At 39.0% G+C, this 18294-nt stretch overlaps 1 protein-coding gene across 13 annotated transcripts in view; it reads right to left on the bottom strand.

The window, feature by feature from the left end:
- The window catches only part of ablim3 (actin binding LIM protein family member 3), a 248001-nt gene that overhangs the window by 47550 nt on the left and 182157 nt on the right, over positions 1–18294 (bottom strand). For 7 of the 13 annotated variants that reach the window (XM_033029603.1, XM_033029599.1, XM_033029601.1 and 4 more), the window contains exons 9-12: positions 15515–15589; positions 11508–11663; positions 10042–10071; positions 6833–6962 (exon numbers count right to left, since the gene is read on the bottom strand). In XM_033029603.1, the coding sequence (XP_032885494.1) occupies positions 6833–6962; positions 10042–10071; positions 11508–11663; positions 15515–15589 (391 nt within the window). The remainder of the gene's footprint in view (positions 1–6832; positions 6963–10041; positions 10072–11507; positions 11664–15514; positions 15590–18294) is intronic. The other 6 variants (XM_033029602.1, XM_033029604.1, XM_033029610.1 and 3 more) reach the window with 3 other exon arrangements.

Below are 18294 nucleotides of genomic sequence, written 5' to 3'. Positions count from 1 at the left end.
TGCCACATGAAGCACCTGTTGAAGGTTCTCGCCTTGACAGTTCTGAGCACACAATCAACCTTCAGAAAGAAGGAATGCATTTTGTAATTTCTTCTTTCACCTTGTTAATCAAGTGGAATTTTCTGATAACCAGGAAATAAAATCATCTAAGCTTGCATTGCAACATTTGACAATGAACATCCATTTCAAGTCTCTCTTCACAGGTAACAAAAACTTATTTTTCAATCAAGAAATCAACCATTTCTGATTGTATTTCATTTGGTACAAAATAGTATTTTTATACTTAAGATTCTTACTCTAATCTAAGTTGCTGAACCTACATGGAAACAAAATGTTGCTTACATTTATCATACTTCTTTGATTTTTGGATGTGTCAAATCTTGTACTTCAAAAAATTATGAATTTGCAAATTATACTCTGCCTACGAAATTCGTGATTATGGCTCAAGCCATATTACAGCATATTTGCCCTTCTGGCCAGTCATGAAATTCTAAGCATCAATACTTTACTAATTAATTTGCTTTTAGAATGAATACAATACTTAGCTGATTCAATAAGTTTTAATTATTTTCAATTTTCACATCTATCAATTAACTCCTTTAAATAAGATGTCACAGTCCAACAATTAAGCAACTAAATGAGAGTTTATTCAAATTCGAAAAGTTTAAAGAATACTTTTAAAGGTGTATTTTTGCAGTAGCTTTTATTTCTGGGAAGCAAGACTCCTTATCTATCCTGTTCAATAATTCAAGGACTAGAACTGGACTCAATAAATATGTATATATTTTTGAATCCCTGATGGGCATTGAGATGACATATCCACTGATAATAAGAGTTTGTACTAATTGAAATGAATATATTAGGAAAATAAAATCAAAACAGATGTGACCAGAAGAGTGTTGATCCTCTTCAAAAGCACTACTTTGAAAGATATTAGATTTTCCCCCATCTAAGATATTCTCCTCCTCAGTATACTTAATTTTCCTGGCTAAACTTTGATAGATATTAACGACCCTTCAGTATAGCTTTCATACACTTTAGTCCTATGTTTAAATTGATTTTTACCCGGGGTCTTATATTTACATTAGAACTGATTTTGCCTTGAAAATATGGGTAAACAGTAATTATTTCCCAAACCTCTTTCTAAGTTCAAGTACGTGGGATAGGGCCAGAAATGTTCTGAATGTGGATGGATTATTCATGAAATAAAATCAATATTCCATCAAGAAGTAAAATAAATACTCACCATATTCATTTAATTTAATTCTTCTCCCAAACTGGTGTTCATTGGAGAAATGGTTTAATGGCCCCGACTGCCCTTCAGTATTTTACCAATGTCAAAAATCTTCACTAAATTGTGAATTTTAGTAATCTAGTCAACCAGAGTAACATTTAGCCATTTGTATTGCGATTATCTGATTTTACTCTATCCTTTTATTGAGCCCAGGCTAATCATGACACAGCCTGCATTACCCCTGCTGGGAATCAAACAAAGTAGGTTGTAATGAGTGGTACATTACTGACATTATATTTCTCATCTTTTTGCTATCACTGTGGGAGCTACAAGATATGAATGCAGTGTCAGAGATCATTGAATGTTACTGTCATGTTATGCAGTACATCAGTATGTAACTCAAGCACTTATAATTTTATTTTAGAAAAGCTGTAGTTAAAGAAGCCAGAGAATGTTGTTGCCAATCTGCAAATTAATCAATTGATACAATTAGACAGTAAAACTGTGATTATCCAGCACCTTGGTGGTACTGGATGGGCAGATTTCTGGTGTGTTGGATGTTTTCCTTTTTCCATTTTTTGCATGTTACATGAAGGTATAATAATCCTTCCCTTATACCCGTGAGTTTAATGGGAATTATACAAATATTCTGAATCCTGGATCTAGTCACAGACTTATTCATGTTTCTGACCATTATACTTTGGACTAATGATATACAGCACGGAAACAGGCCCTTCGGCCCATCAAAATAAATTCTCAACAAATTTCTCAATGTGAATGTAAAAATGACCACGCATGCTTGCCACTTCAGAACCCAATGATTTGACCTCTTGTCATGTTGTAAATTATAAATAAAAGAATAATAAATGAGCTTGAAAGAAAATAGTTAACTGCCAGGCAAAGCAATATTTCAAAATTAGTCTGTGATGATTAATACTATAAAAATAATTTACTTGTTAATTTCCATTAGTTAAATAGTTTAGTTAAGACAAAATTACTGCTAACACTAAACTAGAGATCTGAATTATAATTACATTTGAGATACAGGAAGGAGAACAATAATTTTTTGCAGAATTTAGTCCATTTTTTAATTGTTCCTCATTAATACAAACAGTGCTCTAATTTTGTAAAATCAATGTACTGCAATTATTCAAGCTTTCTCTTCAGAGCATCAGAGAAATGTACCTGATGGTGATGAGCTAAATGAAAAGTATCAGCAAGTAGCTATGTACATACACAATGACCATAACAAGGCAAAATATAGTTGACTTTTTAACCTCCTGTTTAATCAGATGAGGTTTAGTTTTGTTTTAGTTTAGAGATACAGCGCGGAAACAGGCCCTTTGGCCCACCGGGTCCGCGCTAACCAGCAATCCCCGCACATTAACACTATCCCACTAGGGACAATTTTTACATTTACCAAGCCAATTAACCTACAAACCTGAACGTCTTTGGAGTGTTCGAGGAAACCGAAGATATTGGAGAAAACCCACACAGGTCACGAGGAGAACATACAAACTCCGTAAAGACAGCACCCATAGTCGGGATCGAACCCGGGTCTCCAGCGCTGCATTCACTGTAAAGGCAGCAACTCTACCGCTGCGCCACCGTGACTGGGTCATAAAATATATATCACTATAATCAAGCACAACTTCAATTTATCTCAATACCGAGAGTGCCTGGAAAGCGTGTCCTCCATGAAACATTAAGACTGACATGAGCATGTGAACATGAGGATCTTCAGGTGCTCCTCTTTTAAATCAAGGGGGAAAAGGTGGATGAGTATTAGTCAAGTGAGAGCTAGCATTTTAAATCTGGATAAGTAAAATATTATAGTGAATTAACTTGGGAATTGTTAAGGGAATTAAAGAATTACTGCACTGCAATAACCACATCTTTGCAAGTTATTTTCATTATTATAATGAAACCTTGATAACTGGACATATAAATCACTGAAAATAGCAAAGCAGATTAATAAAAAGATAAAAAGCAAGCCAATCTCTGGTGCTCTTTCCTAGAGGCAAAGAAATGAGAAATACAGAAGGAATGTAAAACTTGTAGGTAGACACAAAATGCTGGAGTAACTCAGCGGGACAGGCAGCAACTCTGGAGAGAAGGAATGGGTGACGTTTCAGGTCGAGACCTTTGAAAACATGCACCTGGTCTTGATGAGATCTCAATGCAAATGCCTTAAATTACAATGAAGGATGAAGATGCAATGATGTTGATGCAAAAAAGATTCACGGAGATAATAACACCTGTAAGCAGGAATGCTTAAACAGGGAAGATTGTACAGGAAAGAGGGTCTTATTTTAGAGAAGGCAGATGGAGCAATATATTAAAGATCACAAAGAAAGAAAGAAATAGATACAGTGAAAATATTTTCACTTGTACCAAAATTGAAAGCCACTCAATAAATAGATTTTAATAATTCCAAGAGTATTCAGACACTTTTCTGAAAACAATGTGGTATAAATATTTAACATGCTATCGCATGTATGGTATATATACCAACCGATCAAATGGTATTGTTCCCACTAAGGAAACCTAGATGACCATATGAGAATATAAAGAATGGATTGACCCCCTGGTAAAGTGGGGACAAAGGAGGCTCATATGAACCAAGAACATTAACAGAAACCAGAGGGTGAAAAAGGTTAGTTTCCATGTTGTACTCTGGATCAAAATGGATCATCTGTTTCTAATAGTGTAGATTTATAGTTGTGCAATGATATTTGTAAAGTGTGATGCATCAGATGATGCGATGCTTGTTTTGGTATGGGAAAGTAAACATAGTTCTACAGTTCACATTCTAGGAAATATCTGTTGCTCATATGTTTTAATTTGTTGCATGTCTATGTTCTGTAACTATATTCAGTATTCCAAGTGAATGTTGTGATGCAGTGGGAGAGGGTCAGGATAATCACAGTCCAATATAATCAGAGCTACTTGAGACTGGCTTCCACAAGACATTCACCAATGAACCAATTTTTTATGGGCCACTGAAATACAAGTCATATTTAGCAATATAGAGAATTGAATCAGTTCAAGCTTAGAAGGCTCTAAGATTCTACCCCTGAAGGGGTTGTCCCATTGCGGCAACCTAATCCGCGAGTTCTGGCGAGTTTGCCCTCGACTCATACTCCCAGCAGGGTCAACAGAAGGTCCTAGGAGGTCTTTGTAACTCTCCTTCATGCTCGAGAGTAGTCCCCCGCGTACTCAAGGTCTCAGCTAGGTTGCGGCGTATTTTTCAACACGTAGAAAAATGCCCGCGAGTAAAAAAAGGTCGCCATGGAAAAAATTGATACTTTTTTTACTCGTAGGTTTAGTCGAAGTGGGTCACAGTAGGTCAGCATGTTATTCGTAGGTAATCGAGGGTATTCGAAGGTAATCGAAGGTAGTCAAAGGTAGTCGTAGATAGTCTTCAACATAGTCGAAGGGAGGTCGAAGGGAGGTCGAAGGAGATCGAAGAAGGTCGTCTTCACTCGCCACAATTTGGTGTCCAATTTTCCCAAAGCTAGTCGAAGCTAGTCTTCAACATAGTCGAAGGAAGTCAAAGGAGGTCTTCTACATAGTCGAAGGAGGTCTTCAACATGACATTTTTTCAAACTCTCCTAAACTCTTCTAAACTCGCCAATTAGGTCGCCACAGTGGGACAGTAATTGCCAATAAAATGATGGCATACAGTTTGGAAAGGAAGTTACTATATTCATAGGGGAAAAATAAAAATTCACCTCCTTTTAGATATCATAGCAAGTGTTCATCTTTTCCTTTCCAGTTGAAACCCCTCCACGTGGTTACTGATTCCATGAACACCAAGCTCTCTTTTCTCGTCCATTTCCAATCAAGCAGTTGAAGGCTAACTCAACTAAAAGCTTCAGTGATTGGAGATTTTTTGTTAGATTATGAGATTTGGGATAGTAATCTAAAACTGGTAAATGGCAATACGGAGAAGTGTGAATCTAAATGAAAAGAGAAGTCAATGACATGTTCAATTTCAAATATTCCTATCAGTGCAGTGGCTCAGCGGTAGAGTTGCTGCCTTATGGTGCCAGAGACACTGGTTTGATCCTAACTATGGGTACTGTCTATGAAAAGTTTGTACGCTCCCCCTGAGACTGTGCGGGTTTCCTCCGGGTGCTCCTCACACATTCCAAAGACGTGCAGGTTTGTAGGTTAATCGGCTTCTGTAAAATTATTCCTAGTGTGTAGTGATCACTGGTCATCTCAGACTCGGTGTGCTGAAAGGTGTGTTTCCACGCTGTATCTCTAAACTAAACTACACCAATGCCTATTTGATTCCAGTCAGTGGGAAGCAAAACAGAATGTCTTTGTTTTTCATTTCCAACCTCGGAAGACTGAAAACAATTACAGTGATACTGCTGTCAAGGTGAGGTAATCCAGCAGACACTCAGAACCATCCCAAAGACCTCACTGGTTTGTAAGTTGCAAAAGCAACATCCTAAAGCCTTTGCTAGTATCACAATAACTACTCTAAATACATTTACATTTTCCTCATGATTATTTACCATGGGAAAAATAGACTTTTGCCTCAAATGTTAATTATTAGAATATCTATATGCCTGTTTCAGTGAACATTTGTTTTTACTGCATACCATATGCAAAATGCAAATGTTCAATTGATGGCCGTTGTGAATGAATGCCTGAGCATTACAATGCATGGAATGACATGGCAGATTTATAGTTGTGCCTATCAAAATGATATTCCTACGGCAGTACCACATTGAAACTGGCATGATGATATTTATATTCAGTGAGGGTGATGTCAAAATGCTTGACCGCTTACATTAGTTATCTTGTTTACAAGGAAGAAAATGGAAAGGCTAGATATTTTAAGAAATTAAATTATAATAAAGTTTGACACAAAATGCTGGAGTAACTCAGCGGGTCAGGCAGCATCTCTGAAGAAGGGTCTCAACTTGAAACGTCACCTTTTGTCCAGAGATGCTGCCTGACCCGCTGAGTTACTCCAGTATTTTGTGTCTAACTTTATAGTAATTTCTTAAAATATCCAGGCATTTCTATCTTTGGTATAAACCAACATCTGCAGTTCATTTTTTTAAATAATAAAATTAGTTGGCCTTCCTTTAACATTTTCTAGTAGAGTCACTTTATTCTACTGGAGGAACATGCCACAGTTTGCTTTTTGTGAGACAAAGTTTGCACTGGGTATGTTACTTATCTGGGAATACCTTATGAAACCAAAGTTCAATGTCAACATATTTATTTAGCTTAATCTTACAAATTATCCACTTACTCATTGAAATTTGACCCAGAATTAACTTCCTTTTTTCTACATTTTCAAGAATTTCCGTCTCTGGATAGCAATATTGTGTGTGTCTCGTATAAGTTAGGAGATGCTAAGACACAATTACTGAACCTAAATTAATCTCGATGGACGAAACATTCAATATTCAGTTACGTGACTATGCACTACAATTCATTCAACGGACAGATAATACAAAAGCAGTTCCACGTGTTAAGTATATTTTCCTTTAATAATAGAATAGTGCTTTAGTTCTTACATTTCAAAATGAATTCATCAGATCAACTTACTGGTTCAAGGACAGTCATTACCTGGTCTGTGATAATGTTGGGGTGATCGGGGCATTGTGGGAGACATTCCTTGTCGACTGTATGTGGGCGAGTCAATGTATCCAGGACTGGACGATCTCCTCTGCCTTAAATCCATCCCGTCATACATGTCCTACACAAGACAATAGGAACATCCTCAGCATGACGTCATGCAATTTGCTCCTTTGGTAACAAGTTAGCAACTCGGTACATATACTGCTTATAGTACAGTGATTGAGGAGATGGATGTGGGATTCCAGACGGAGAAGTTAAAAGAAATATTCATGAATAAATGTGCATATCATATGTATATTGAACAGATTATGTGACCTTAATTTGGTTGTGTAGCGATTTATTGAGCGGATCCTATATTTCCATACAAACCACCAAGGTTGATATGAAAAAAACGAAAATCATCAGAGAGTAATATTTGCATCAGAACCTTTGTTGAGGTCAATGAGTGAATTATTAGATGTATAAAACACCAAATATTTTGTTGTATATTTTATAGTTGTGGCCAACTCTAAGCCAAGTTCTGATTTTACAACTACTACAACAGCATAGAAACATGCAATCACATCAAACACATGTCCGATATGTAAAGCAATATAGTTAGAAGGAAGAATTATTTTGCAGCTCAGCCTGACCGTAACCGGCAAACCATTACACATTATTTGTTGCAATAAAGATTGCACTGTTCTTTTAAATAAATGCATCAGAATATTATTTATGAACCCTATGATCTGTGCACTGCTGCATCATCCAAGGAATAGAATTACTGTATTTTGATTTTCAGAAGTGAAACAAATAGGTATTCCGGTTCCATTCATGGTTCATATCTTCATTTTATCTGTTCAGCACAATGGAGACACTCAGCAGAGTTGTGAAACCTTTTCACAGGAAGAACTGAAGCACTGAAGATGCATGATGTTCCAAGCACCCAGTCAGTCTTATTAATAGAGATTATAGTGGGACTACCTTAGCTGTTTAATCAGCTGAGGAATACAGTGTGATTCATCGAAACAATGCATTAATCATAAGGTACATAATATATTAATTGTACCTAATGCCATCAGTTTGATACGATGTACATCTAATTAAAGTGTCTTGTACAAATACTTATTGCTTTCTATTAAATGAGAGTCTAATGTACTCCAAATAGTGAGTGTTCTAGATATTATACATGAAAATACTCTCTGCAATCAGAAGATTATGTTGAAGCTATATAGAACACCAGCCACACTACAATTGTAGTATTGTATACAATTCTAGAAAGACCACAGAGAGAGGGCAGAAAATGAGGGAGCGCATCCATAGATTTCAAATGGAGTAGGTAGGATTGTTTTCACAACAAAGATGTATTCAAGATCATGACTGATTTAGATTGGGTAAATACAGAGTGAATGTTTTGGGGACAAAGGGACATAGAGTCGAAACCATAAGCAAAAGCTTCAGGGGAGATGTAAGAGATATGTTTTTTCTATCATGTAAGTAGCTATGATCCAAATTTGCTGTCTATAAAAATCGTGGAGACAGAGTTAGGCTGTCAACTGGGAATTGGTTATGCACCCGAGGGAATATAACATTTACTGCTAAGGGTAAAAGGAGAAATGGGACTGACAGGATTGAGCTAACAGCAACTCATAGGCTTGATGAATTGAGACTTGAGTATAATACCTGCGGTGATGATTTTATGACTCATTAAATTCTCAATAATTAAATAAGTGTATTTATTTCAAATATATGTTCTCATAGCTGCAGATATATTTTGCTATAAATTAATTTATGGATTAAAATCATATTATACATTTCATAATTAAGTTCAAATTGCAAGTGCAATGTACGTTGTTTTGGAAGAGAGATGGGGTTGAGGGCGATTAAATAATTAGAAAGGTTGGAAAAATAGCTGCTGTCTGCGGGTTTCACAATTAATTTTGTTTTTCAACAAAATAAGTACTTATCAGCGAAGCTATTGAAAAAAATTGAATATTATGGCTTCAATCTTCAATAAATTTTGCTTTGCTGGATGTCATTCAGTGGAGAATCATCTGCAAAACCTCGAGGTAAAACGCTAAAGGCAGCACCTCTGACATCTTGCTCTAGTGCTGCCTTTAGCATTAAGTCCAGGGCTGAAACACAAACAATCTGAGCTGACAGACCCAACGCACTTCATACCTAAACATTCAGCTTTACCCCAGTGGTGCTGGGCATCTCTAGCGTAACCTAATTTATTTCATTACACAGCTACATCTCTTCACCAGATAAAAGCTGTCCAGGGTCTGACCTCCCTAGAGGAGCATGGGTGAAGCTCAACAGACTTCGTACTGGAGTTGGGCGTTTCAATGCCAACATGTGGAGATGGGGACTCCTCCAGAGCGCAGCCTGTGAATGTAGAGCAGACCAACAGACAGCCACCATGTAATCTCTGGGTGCCCGCTCTACCACCCACCAAATGGAGCTCGGGGCCTGGCAGACATTGACGCAGAGACAATAACCTGGCTGCTCAACACCCGGCTTGAGATCTAAGTATTCCTTTGGTTTATGTTTCATTCGCAAGAAGAAGAAGAAGACCTTTGTGATTTTAATTAATTTCTTTAAAGTGATTTTATTTATAGTTATTTCTTGAAAATTATTTGAAACCACCTGATTTTGAAAATTATTTGAATCTACCTGGCACTTTAAACACTTTAGAGGACTTTGAGAACAATGAGAATGTCAGACTCAGCCATCTGAGACCGAGTTGTACATGTGGCCAGTGCTACTGAATTGGGTGGCTACAATAGGTAGGTTTCCACAATTTAAAACAAAACTGCTGCCGAAACTCAGTGGGCAGTGCCGAAGCATCTGTGGAGTATAAAGAACAATAGGTGTTTCAGTTGGAGACCCTGCATCAGGATTTATCCCTTTGCCTCCACAGATCCAGTTTGACCTACTGAGTTTCTCCAGCAGTTTACTTTTTGCTCCAGATTCCAGCATCTGCAGTCTCTCGTGTCTCCAGGTTTTGAGGCTGATTGGATAGGCAGAGTTGCAAAAGATTCATCATAGACATGGGGAACCACTGAGGAAGTGATGGTGAAGAGAAAGAAGGAAGCATGCCACATTGGTGGGCAGGATTGAGGATGATCTAACCCAATAAAATATTGGTCTCGCTTATCTGTACACAAGCCTCTAAATACATTGCATCATTATAACAAACATAAGATTGCAATTACCTGCGAGTATGGTGACAGCATTCCAAGTGACTATAGTAGAAGAATAATAAAAGATGGCACTTAGGGCATGAACAAACCAAATATTTCAGACATTACCTTAAAGGCAAATTTTACAGCAGAGTGCTAAGTGATGGATCACTAAATGGTTATGCTCCCTGCTACAATGGTTAATCGCTGTTAATGCGTAATTTGTTTTACATAATTTATTCACTCATCATGAGATGAGAGGCACCTGTCTACCACAAAATAGCGAATGAGCAGGGTTCTAGACATAGTTATTATTTGTTTTGAATGAGTAGATTGTTAAATGGCAGAAATCATGCAAGAGGTTACTGAAAAATATATAGCGTTGCCTTCGGAGAAGATTAGATACAATGAGTGAATGGAATTGATGCAGGTTAAAAGTGTTGCATATGCCAATTATCATTCATTTAAGACACATTTACTTAAGTGTAGTTGGGTTATTTTACTTATTATGACATTAGTACTGTATATACTGACCAAGATATAATTAACGTCTCAAAAGTTTAAAAAAATAAAATAAAAAGGCTAGAGGAAATTTTTTGAAGCTTTTTTCATGATATCATTCTCTTGGAAATGTACTTACAGTTTTTGTGAAATTATGCTGGCAATTCCATGGAATTTTTTGCTGCTGCTGCTGCTACTACCTCTACTACTCCCATGACTACTCCTACAGCTACTACCATAACCACTACTACCACTACTAACACAACAACTATTACTATTTCCACCATTACTACTATGTGGCTAATGGAATTTATTTAAAAATATTTAATTTGCATATAGGTTTATTGAGTGCTCTATCATCAGATGCATTTGCAAATCTATATCACATTTGGGTGTTAGATATTCTTGAGGAAAATATAATTTGTCAAGCAGCTGTGGACCAACATGCTTCATAAATCTGACAAAGCATAAAACGTAGATGAGAAAAACACTTTCAGAATTAACCGTCCATGACATTCAATTATCTTTACAGATTTAAAGAATAATGAGCACAAAATGAAGTGGTGGAAGGACTTAAGCAGGTCAGGCAGCATCTATGATAAGGAAGTGGGCAGATGATGCTTTGGGTTGGAACCCTTCTTCATGCTGCCTAACACTTTGATTCCTCCAGCAGTTTGTTTTTTGCTCCAGATTTCAGCATCTGCAGTCTCTTCCATCCCCATTTTATGTGAAATAAGAATAGAGGTTTTTAAAATAGCAAGCTGGTGTATGGATTTGCACAAAGATGTTCTGTTTATTTTAAACAGGGGTGTTGTGGAATGCTATGAGCATGCAGAGGAGGAATTACTCATTCCGACTATTACCATCAATTCAAAGCAAACAGGAAGACAAAGAGAGCAAGACACAGGTGAGGTGTGTAAGGTTTGGACTAAACATTCTTCAAATGGTGGGGAGGAAAGACCATTTCATGCGAAAACATGTGTTTAGTTGCACAGTACCTCCCCAAAACTGTATCTTTCAAGTCTGTCTTCTGATGCAGATTTTTGATATTGTTCATAGGAAACCAGATCAGGACGTTGGACATCATAGATAGTTTTAACTTTGGGAAGAGCAGCCAGATCCCTATAGTCAAGTATTTCATTATCCACCTTTGCCTGAGTTTAGGATGATGGAAAGAGGACAAAAGAGGGAATCAGAAGAAGATGTTAGCTACAAAGATGCAGACAGTTGAAAGGATACATTTTAAATTATTGATTCCAGAGTTTAATTTATTAGTTCACGAAACTGCCACATTGAAGCTATTACAGGATAGGATTGTTAGATTTTAATTACAAGACAGAGAAAACAAAATTAATGTTGTTAGTGTGATCATGTCTCTGTGTACAAACTCCCACATCTTGAAGAAGCATTACAAATTCTCATTCACTTGGAATTAGTACACTGAATGATTAAAGAAAAGCTACCTATAGCTTGTGAAACCTTTTCTATGTTGCAGGAAATACAATAATAGTTACCTAATTGTAAATTATTGGAATTGCTGAATGGGATCTTGGATCACTTAAATCAAACATGAAAAATGAAATTGGTCACAGACATTAAAAAGCAGTTTCCCTCTAAAGTTCCTTCCAGCATCAGTAACAAGGAAAGACCTCTATAACTTCTGTTTTCACCCAACAACCAGATCGTAGACCTGCAGATCATTGTTGTAGCTGAAAAGCTGATTGTTAGGCTCCAGGGCACAGTAATGATGCTCACAAAGATTTGTTCAAATCACACATTTGTTCTATATCTCTCTACATCACCGTCTATACCTCTCGTTTCCCTGTCCGCTGACTTTAGTCTGAAGAAGGGTCTCGACCCAAAACGTCACCCATTCCATCTCTCCAGAGATGCTGCCTGTCCCATTGAGTTACTCCAGCATTTTGTGTCTATCTCTGGTGTAAACCAGCATCTGCAGTTCCTTCTTTCACACAGGCTGATGCTGAATGAAACAATTCTAGTATTTATTTTGTTCATACTGACAAATTACTGGAATGGGCTATTTAGGCCTTTAATTTACATGCATAGAGCTCAAATATTTGCTTGGTTACCTATCATAGGCACTTGAAAAATTATCTGAAGCAATAGATTTTGACCTTCTTTCAGGCCTGTAAAATTGATTGTTTAGCTTCTGGCAGAATACAAGATGCAACATGCCCCAACTTTGTTGATTTCGTTTTCTTACTGGTGTTTTAAGAAATGTGTGTGATAACCTCGGGGGAGTTACTCCCCAGCTTGAACCTCACTATGGATATTAGATCACTCTGTTAATAAGATGCATCAGCAAATATTAATTGATGCTCACAGGGCAGTTTACAATAAAACTAGGTGTGGAAAATAAACTAACTTTGCAGGACTTTATATCCCATTGGAAATGCTCTGTTACCTCCTGAGAAAGATTTATACAGGTGCACAACCTTTTATCCGAAAGCCTTGGGACCAGACACTATTCGTAATTCGGAATTTTTCGGTCTTCGGAATGGAAGATTTTTAGCGTAGATTTTAACGGCTGGCTCAGTAGTAGAGTGCTCGGCTCATAATCCGCAAGGTCGCGAGTTTGCGCCTCGATCCCGGCAGTTACTCGGTCGCGAGTTTGAGTTCAATGTAGTTTTTTCTTGCAGAATAAATGTTTGTATGAAATGCAGTGTGTTGAATGAATTCCTGAATTTGTAAATGTGACCGCAGCATTGAATCACCTCTCGCACTCATGTCACCCTAGCGGGGCTACATGCCCTTAGGCGGCCTAGGTCGCGAGTTTGCGCCTCGATCCCGGCAGTTACTCGGTCGTGAGTTTGAGTCTTCAATGTAGTTTTTTCGTGCAGAATAAATGTTTGTATGAAATGCAGTGTAGGAGAGGTGTACTGACTGTGTGGGCAGAACTTTGGAAGTGATTGCCCACCAGTCTCAAAAGCCGCTGTGTCTCCCTGTCCCTGGGATAGCAGGGGGCGATCAAACAGCACAATACCCCCCTCCCCTCCAATTCCAAAGGAATCCGCTCCCCGATGGGCCGCTATGGCGACAAGTGGCAGTTCGCCCACAGCCCGAGCTGCGCCACCCCAAGAACAAGACGTACCTTGCACACCATCAGCTTCTGCCCCTACGTGTTCCTCTGGAGTTGGAGCGGGGCTGGGCTGGAGTTGCTGATCTGGGATCTCCGTGCTTGCAGTGGGCCTGGGGGTCGGTGTCCCGATGAGGGTCGCAGCTCGGGCTGTGGGTGAACTGCCACTTGTCGCCGTAGCGGCCCATCAGGGAGCGGCTTCTGGTGGTCCTGATGTCTCCGGCCAGTTTGCAGTTTTCCTCTGGAGTTGGAACGGGGCTGGGCTGCTGCTGGCTGTGGGTCTCTGGGATCTCCGTGCTTGCAGCGGGCCTGGGGGTCGGTGTCCCGTTGGTCCTGACGTCTCCGGTGACTGGCACTGACCTGCTGGCATCGCCGACGTGAAGACAGTGCAAAGCCCCCGCGCCGGTGCAATGGGCGGGGAGCTGGAGAGGGGAGGGGTCACACACATGGCCGGGAAGCAGAGGGGTGTAGGTGGGGTGAAACTGAAGGGAGCGACAATCTGCTGCTGCCTGCCCGCTGAGTTAAAAAGTTCCCACGCAAGACTCACGATACACTGTGTATCGTGAGTCTACCGTGGGAACTTTTTAACTCAGCGGGCAGGCAGCAGCAAATTGTCAATTATTAACCCTCCCACGCAATATACCCTCACCTTCTCTTTTATGAATGGGGATTTAGTTCCCCTTTCTTCGAGGACCGACCGGAGGTTCCGCTGTCACCTCTGCGGGCTGCCCTCAGTGAACGTCTTCAAGGACCTTTCTTCAAGGACCGAAAAAATGTCCGTTATTCGGAGCTTTTCGTTATTTGGAACTTCGGATAAAAGGTTGTGCACCTGTATTTCAAAGCAACCTGCCACACAGTCTTCAGGACTGCCTTTTGGGACCAGCGTTGGATATACCTTGACTGCAGTTTTCACTACAAATGAATCTTAAAGTTCCAAATATTGTGGTTCAATCCTGACTTTGAGTGTTGTCCATGAGGATTCTCATAGACAACATTCTCCCTTTATTCCAGTTTCCTCCCAAGTAGTAAAGATGTGCTGATAAGGTAACTGGTTAATGTAAGCTGTCCTTTGTGTGGATAGAAAGGAGGACAATTGGTGGAGAGGGAGAACATTGATGGGCATGTGGCTAGTTACAGTGAATTAAATGGAGTAATTGAACTGAAAGGCATGCTGAGAGCTAGCAATCAGCCAATTGTGTTCTTCTCTGTTGAGAAAAAGTAGGAAAATTACGAAATAATCAGTAGTAGATTTAAGGGAACAGATATTATGCTAAAGGAGTTGGTGTAAAACCTACATCCTCAAATAATCCTCAAGTTGAGGCTAACAGATATATCCCTTTTATTTAATATCCCTTAGCAGCCCATTTTACAAATAAGAGTTTATTCTTAATATTGGTTTGGCCACAGGGTAAGGTAGTGATAGCTTAAATTTATCTTCCGTCCAAAGCTTCTCCATGAACTGAAAAGAATTGGATTATTAATGACTGGGTTAACTGTTTGGAGAGAGATTATAATGCATTTTAACAGCATTGAGCAAGAGGAGGGGAGGAAGCACACTCTGTTAATTAGCAAGCATGACAGAAAGTTGTAAAGCTGTGCCAAAAGTTGGTTTATTTAAATTGCTTTGGGCAATAAAGCTTTCCTTACAGATGAGTACTGTCTTATAAAGTACAATCTTTTACAAGCACACATATATAGCAGGTTGGTCTGATGGTTGAAGGCGTTGGGGAGTGACTGCCCAAGATGATATGAGATCCTCAGACTCTGCTGTTGAGTCAGTTTGGAAAAATATAATTTAATTTTATAATAACTAACCTTAAGTAAATTCCACTGCTATTTCCCTGAGACTTTTTATGAGTTTCCACTTTGCATAGTCAGCTGTAATTCCTGATTGAAGAAAGTACTTACACAGATGACCCGATTAGGTGATCCTGAAATACTGGATCCGGGAGGAGAGATCGAAGCTTCCGAGGCACGCCTATGCTGTAAAAACATCGGACTGTGATGAAATTCATCTTGACATTTTGTATGTCACCAAAATTGATCCAACACACACAGCCAAAGCTTCCAATCTTAACAACCTTGTATAACGCCTTCATTAAAATATTATTATTTAAGTATCCCCCAAAGACAATATTGTTGGGGAATGTGTTATCCCCTTGAAATTTGCAGCACTAAGTTATGTTATTTGAGCACTCCCTTTTCTGGCTCTGGTTGTTCCTACACTAGACTTTCTGACCTATATTGAAAACTCTCTGACCTTTTGGCCCTTGTTTATGTTATGGAACTTCCCTGTTTGTCTTGTGAACCAACTTAATCATAGTCAAGTATTGCAGTCCTCCACATAGCTTGGAAACTTGTAATGATAGAAAAAATGATGTATCTCCAATCCACCATTCCTCTGCTCACCATTGTAGGCACAGCAAACCAGAAATGCAAACTATGTTCCTCTTACTTGCAGACTAACAATGTTGTATCTGGTGTTAAAATGGTTAGAAATTAGAGAGGTGTTGTTTTTGTTTATTTGCATCCCTTGGAATTATCAATGTGCTTGAAATATGTAGAATAACATTGTCCTCAAACATAAAAAACTGTGGGCATTAGAATTTTTTAGCATTTGCATCCTAAGTGACTCTGGGTGGTACAGACCAGCTGTATGATCATGACGTGCAGCTTTCCTGCAGCATCAGTAATCATTTTGATAACGGAAACGGCTAAGGCTCTCCAACTGGCTACAACAACTCTTTTGGCCATTCAAAATAAAATCACCAACCATTTTCTTTCAACTCCTGAGTTCTGCTCAAGTGCCTTGCAACAATTAGTTTACTGAGGTGATGCCCCAGATTATTGTTAAAGGTACAGTATTCCACCTGAACATAAAAATACTCATGGCTTGGAAGAAACTCTCCACTGTATATGCAACATTATAATTCCTGCAATGGTTGTTTTGATGTTTAAAAAAAAAACATATTCAGAAAATTATACTGCTGTGCAAGAAAAGAAGACGTAATGTGTAAGTTTTCAGTTGACACGAAAATTGGTGGTGATGATAGTAGTGTAGAAGGTCGTCTAAGGCTACAAAAGGATGTGGATTAGATGGAAAGTTGAGCAGAATGTTGGCAAATATAATTTATTCCTGAGGTGCAAGGTGATGCATCTTAGGAAGTCAAATATAGGGTAAGAATGTACAGTAAAGGTAGCTCATTATGGAATGGCGATGAACAGAAGGACCTTGAATTCCGAACTTCACTAACCGTGGCAACACAGGTAGAGAAGGTGGTGAATAGAAACATAGAAACATAGAAATTAGGTGCAGGAGTAGGCCATTCGGCCCTTCGAGCCTGCACCGCCATTCAATATGATCATGGCTGATCATCCAACTCAGTATCCCTTACCTGCCTTCTCTCCATACCCTCTGATCCCCTTAGCCACAAGGACCACATCTAACTCCCTCTTAAATATAGCCAATGAACTGGCCTCGACTACCCTCTGTGGCAGGGAGTTCCAGAGATTCACCACTCTCTGTGTGAAAAAAGTTCTTCTCATCTCGGTTTTAAAGGATTTCCCCCTTATCCTTAAGCTGTGACCCCTTGTCCTGGACTTCCCCAACATCGGGAGCAATCTTCCTGCATCTAGCCTGTCCAACCCCTTAAGAATTTTGTAAGTTTCTATAAGATCCCCTCTCAATCTCCTAAATTCTAGAGAGTATAAACCAAGTCTATCCAGTCTTTCTTCATAAGACAGTCCTGACATCCCAGGAATCAGTCTGGTGAACCTTCTCTGCACTCCCTCTATGGCAATAATGTCCTTCCTCAGATTTGGAGACCAAAACTGTACGCAATACTCCAGGTGTGGTCTCACCAAGACCCTGTACAACTGCAGTAGAACCTCCCTGCTCCTATACTCAAATCCTTTTGCTATGAAAGCTAACATACCATTCGCTTTCTTCACTGCCTGCTGCACCTGCATGCCCACTTTCAATGACTGGTGTACCATGACACCCAGGTCTCGCTGCATCTCCCCTTTTCCTAGTCGGCCACCATTTAGATAATAGCCTGCTTTCCTGTTTTTGCCACCAAAATGGATAACCTCACATTTATCCACATTATACTAAAGTACATTTCATTATAGATTGCCTTAATAAGTTGGGACATGGAATATAAAAGATGGGAAGTTATGTTGCAACTTTGTAAAACACTGGTTGGACTATTGCCTACATTTATGGTCGCTACACTATAGGAAGGTGTGGCAGTGCTGGAGAGTGTGCAGAGGAGATTCACCAGGATGTTGCCTGAATTGGCATATTTTGTTGTGAGAAGAGAATGGACCAGCTGGATATGTTTTCCCTGGAGTGAAGGAGGCAGAGTGGTGATCTGATGAAGGTACTGTATATAAAATTATCAGACGGAAAGTAGGCAGAATATTTTTCCCATGGTCGGTAGTATCTAAAACAAAAGGATATAGGTAAAACATGAGAGGAAAGCATATTAAGTGGATTTACGGGGAAGGTTATTTTTCACAAGGAGACTGGCTGACAACCAGAATGTGCAGCCAAATACATTTAAGGGATAGTAAATAGGCAAGGAATAGAAATGTATGTACCTAATGTGGTTAAATGGGATTAATGGGCTAAAAGACTGGTATGGACATGGTAGGCCAAAGCACCCGTTTCTGTGCTGAACAATTCT

Source organism: Amblyraja radiata, chromosome 11 (assembly GCF_010909765.2).
Source record: "Amblyraja radiata isolate CabotCenter1 chromosome 11, sAmbRad1.1.pri, whole genome shotgun sequence".
Classification (NCBI taxonomy): domain Eukaryota; kingdom Metazoa; phylum Chordata; class Chondrichthyes; order Rajiformes; family Rajidae; genus Amblyraja; species Amblyraja radiata.
Note: the sequence above shows the minus strand (reverse complement) of the source record. Positions and strands in the feature narration are given on the sequence as shown.